This window comes from Neophocaena asiaeorientalis, unplaced genomic scaffold, assembly GCF_003031525.2.
Source record: "Neophocaena asiaeorientalis asiaeorientalis breed wild unplaced genomic scaffold, Neophocaena_asiaeorientalis_V1.1 scaffold129, whole genome shotgun sequence".
In the NCBI taxonomy this organism is placed as follows: domain Eukaryota; kingdom Metazoa; phylum Chordata; class Mammalia; order Artiodactyla; family Phocoenidae; genus Neophocaena; species Neophocaena asiaeorientalis.
In genome coordinates, this window is record NW_020172446.1 from 3,937,263 (window position 1) to 3,940,214 (window position 2,952).

At 52.5% G+C, this 2,952-nt stretch overlaps 2 protein-coding genes across 3 annotated transcripts in view; both read right to left on the reverse strand.

Moving 5' to 3' along the window:
- FLOT2 (flotillin 2) overlaps positions 1-2,834 on the reverse strand; it is a 15,185-nt gene extending 12,351 nt beyond the window's left edge. For both annotated transcript variants that reach the window (XM_024735710.1, XM_024735715.1), the window contains exon 1: positions 2,755-2,834. In XM_024735710.1, the coding sequence (XP_024591478.1) occupies positions 2,755-2,824 (70 nt within the window). In that variant the 5' untranslated portion in view covers positions 2,825-2,834. The remainder of the gene's footprint in view (positions 1-2,754) is intronic.
- DHRS13 (dehydrogenase/reductase 13) overlaps positions 1-2,952 on the reverse strand; it is a 10,107-nt gene that overhangs the window by 2,296 nt on the left and 4,859 nt on the right. The window lies entirely within an intron of this gene.

Consider the following 2,952-nt stretch of genomic DNA (forward strand, 5'->3'; position numbering starts at 1 on the left):
GTGGGAGGGGTGGTGGTAGGGGGACGGGGCGGGATGGGGGTGGGGGAGCCCAGGGTGGCTGTCTGCCCTTTACCTTTAACTCATTCTCTGACCTTGGGAGCAGGCTGCCTCGGCTCAGGCTGGGCCTCGGCCAAGGGCAACATGGCCAGGTTCCCAGGGGTAGCAACAACAGGAAGCTGGGACTGCCAGGCTGTCCCGCCCCCAGCAGCCCTCCTCCCCTGGAAGGCATCTTCCTCCCCCCAGCTTCCTGGTCACACTGAGCACCACTCCCAAAAGAGGACGCTTAGGTGGCCCCTCCTTGACCTCCCCAGTTCTCACTGTCTCCAGACCTGGAAGTTTCTCCTAATGTTAGCTCACTTTTTCTAACTCAATCTGCTTTCCTTTGCTCTGTCCTCAACCAAGCTGAAAAATCAAAACATATCCCATGATGACCTCCGTCCTACTCTTAGCCCTCCCCAAACACAGGCGCCAGTCCGCCCTCTCAGGAACACTCCTTTCCCTTCCTGCCCCTCTTCCACCCTTTTCTTCCTACTAGTCAAGAAGACCATCTACAACTCTACAAGCGGGATTTTTCTTTTTTTGGCGGTGCTGCGCGACTTGTGGGATTTCAGTTCCCTGACCAGGGATTGAACCCAGGCCATAGCAGTGAAAGTGCCGAATCCTAACCAGTAGACCACCAGGGAACTCCCATACAAGGGGATTTCTTCAGTCGAAATCCCCCTTAGTAGTCCGGTAATGGCCAAATGTTCATAAATGCATAAAATAAGATACAGAAGAAACAAATCCAAGTTATCAAAATGTTAAAACAACTAAATGTGTGGTATAGTAATATGTGCTCTGTGTAATACATTAAATAATAAGATCTCGTGGTAGATATTTTAACAACTGGCTTAATTTCAAAGTAGTGATGAGCATAAATGGTTCTTACGGTACCTGCAACAAAGGCAGACTGGTAGGAAAATACCTGCTAATACTATCATGGATTGTTGCTGACGTTAATAATCATAAGAAACGCTAAATATCAGTTTCGGTTAGTGTGAATAAAAATGTACTATTCTCCCCTCGTCCAAATACGAAGACCTCTACATTCTATCCACAAACTCCAGGCTAAGAACTTCTGACCTAATGTAGAGAAGAGAGAAAGGTGTATGGTATTTGGATTCCCCTTTTAAACTCCCAGAAGCGGAAACAGAGGAAAAAAATTTACATTACAGAATGAAGGAGGGGGGTTACACAAGAAGAAGAACCCCCAGACTTTTCAAGTGGAAAAGATGATCATGAAATCTATCAACATCCTCCTTCTGAAAGTAGGCTGTGTGAGATGCCCCTGGACTTAGATGCAGGCCCAAGTAATGGGGCGGTGGGGGGCGCCAGGCTGGGAGTCCACGTGCTAGAGAGAGCCACAGCTCAGCTGGATCATCTCAAATCCGAAGGGCTCCTCAGGGTGGGGGCTGCTTGGAGAATATGGGTCCTCAGGCTGGGGATCTTCATCAGATTCGGCACCCTCGCCAGGCCCAAGCCCGGCTAGCCTTTTGCTGGCCTCCCATAGCCGGATTATGCCAGGCATTGTCTCTCTCTCTCTCTCTCTCTCTTCCACCCTCCCTTGACTCCAGTCCTCTTAATTCTCAGCATGGCCTCCTCTCCGCACCCCTAAAACAGCTTCGAAGCTAGCACTGCCTTGGCCTCTGGCCAGAGGACCAGGTTCCTGGCAACTGGAAGGCACAGAGCAGCCCATCTCAGGGGTTCCTCTTGCCCCTCAGTCTCAAGGATCTCCACAAAGACAGGACTGGACCTTTTGTCTCCTCAGCCCAGAGTCTAGGATTCTAGAGAGAAATCCCACAAGAAAAACCAAGTGCAATGCAGATTTGGGTTTCTAAAAACCTTCTTTAGGAGTGGTGGCTGGGAGACTGGCCTAGTTCTTATAGAGGAGCAGGTTTGGCCTCAGTGCTCTCTGGGGGTCTCCCTGGTGACCCCAAGGCTATCTTTTCTGGTTTTCAGGGAAGTGAAGGATCTTAGTTCCCCAAACAGGGATCGAACTCGGGCCCCCTGCAGTGGAGGGATGGAGTCATAACCACTGCACCGCCAGGGAATTCCTAGGGAAGTGAAGGATCTTAATTCCCCCACTGGAGTAAGGTGCTAGTTAGGGAGACTGGGGATTTCCCGCCCCAGGGGAGAGATGGATTTTGAGATCCAAATTGAGCCAGAGGCCGTGTTCTGGGGTGAAAGTTCCCAATGGATTCATCACACCTCTCAAAGGTGGGCAGCTACAAGCCCTGGCCCAGCCCACCCTCTCCTGTTCATTCTGCAGCCGGCCCTAACAACTCTGCACAGGAGGGGAAGCCACACTGACAATGGGAAGATATGAGGGATTCCTGCAGCTACAGGCCTCCAAGCTGTCAGGAAACACAGCCTCTCTCCAGCACCCGTGCCAGGGGCTGCACGAATTGGTGGCTTGAAAGGCTTCTGCCACTTCCCAAGATACCCAAACATACAATTTAAATAGCAGCCTTAAGGCAAGATATCTCTCCCCTCCCCTATACTGCAGTCCCCCAGCCCCACCTAAGCTCACAGAAATTCTGGAGCCTGCAGCATTTTGCAACCAGAGCAACACAGAGCCAGGTTTCTGTAGAGGCCGCACCCGCGTCCCTGGGGCGGGCAGTGCCAGTTAACCCCAGCAAACCCAGCCTGCTGGGAATTAACGGGTCTGTGCCCAGAGCCCAAGGATTCATGTCCAGGGTCCCTCCCCAGACGTACACCTGCGACCCAACCCCCGTCCCGGGCGCTGGCATCCGGCCAGACTGTTCCCGGAACCCCAAGGCTTCATTCAGTTCGGGATCCCCTAGGCCACAGGGGAGACCCTGTCAGGGGAGGAAGCAGAGAAAGGAGGGAATAAACACGGTTAAACATTCAGGGCGGGGGAGGGTGGGGGAGACCCTGGGCCCTGCCCTAAGG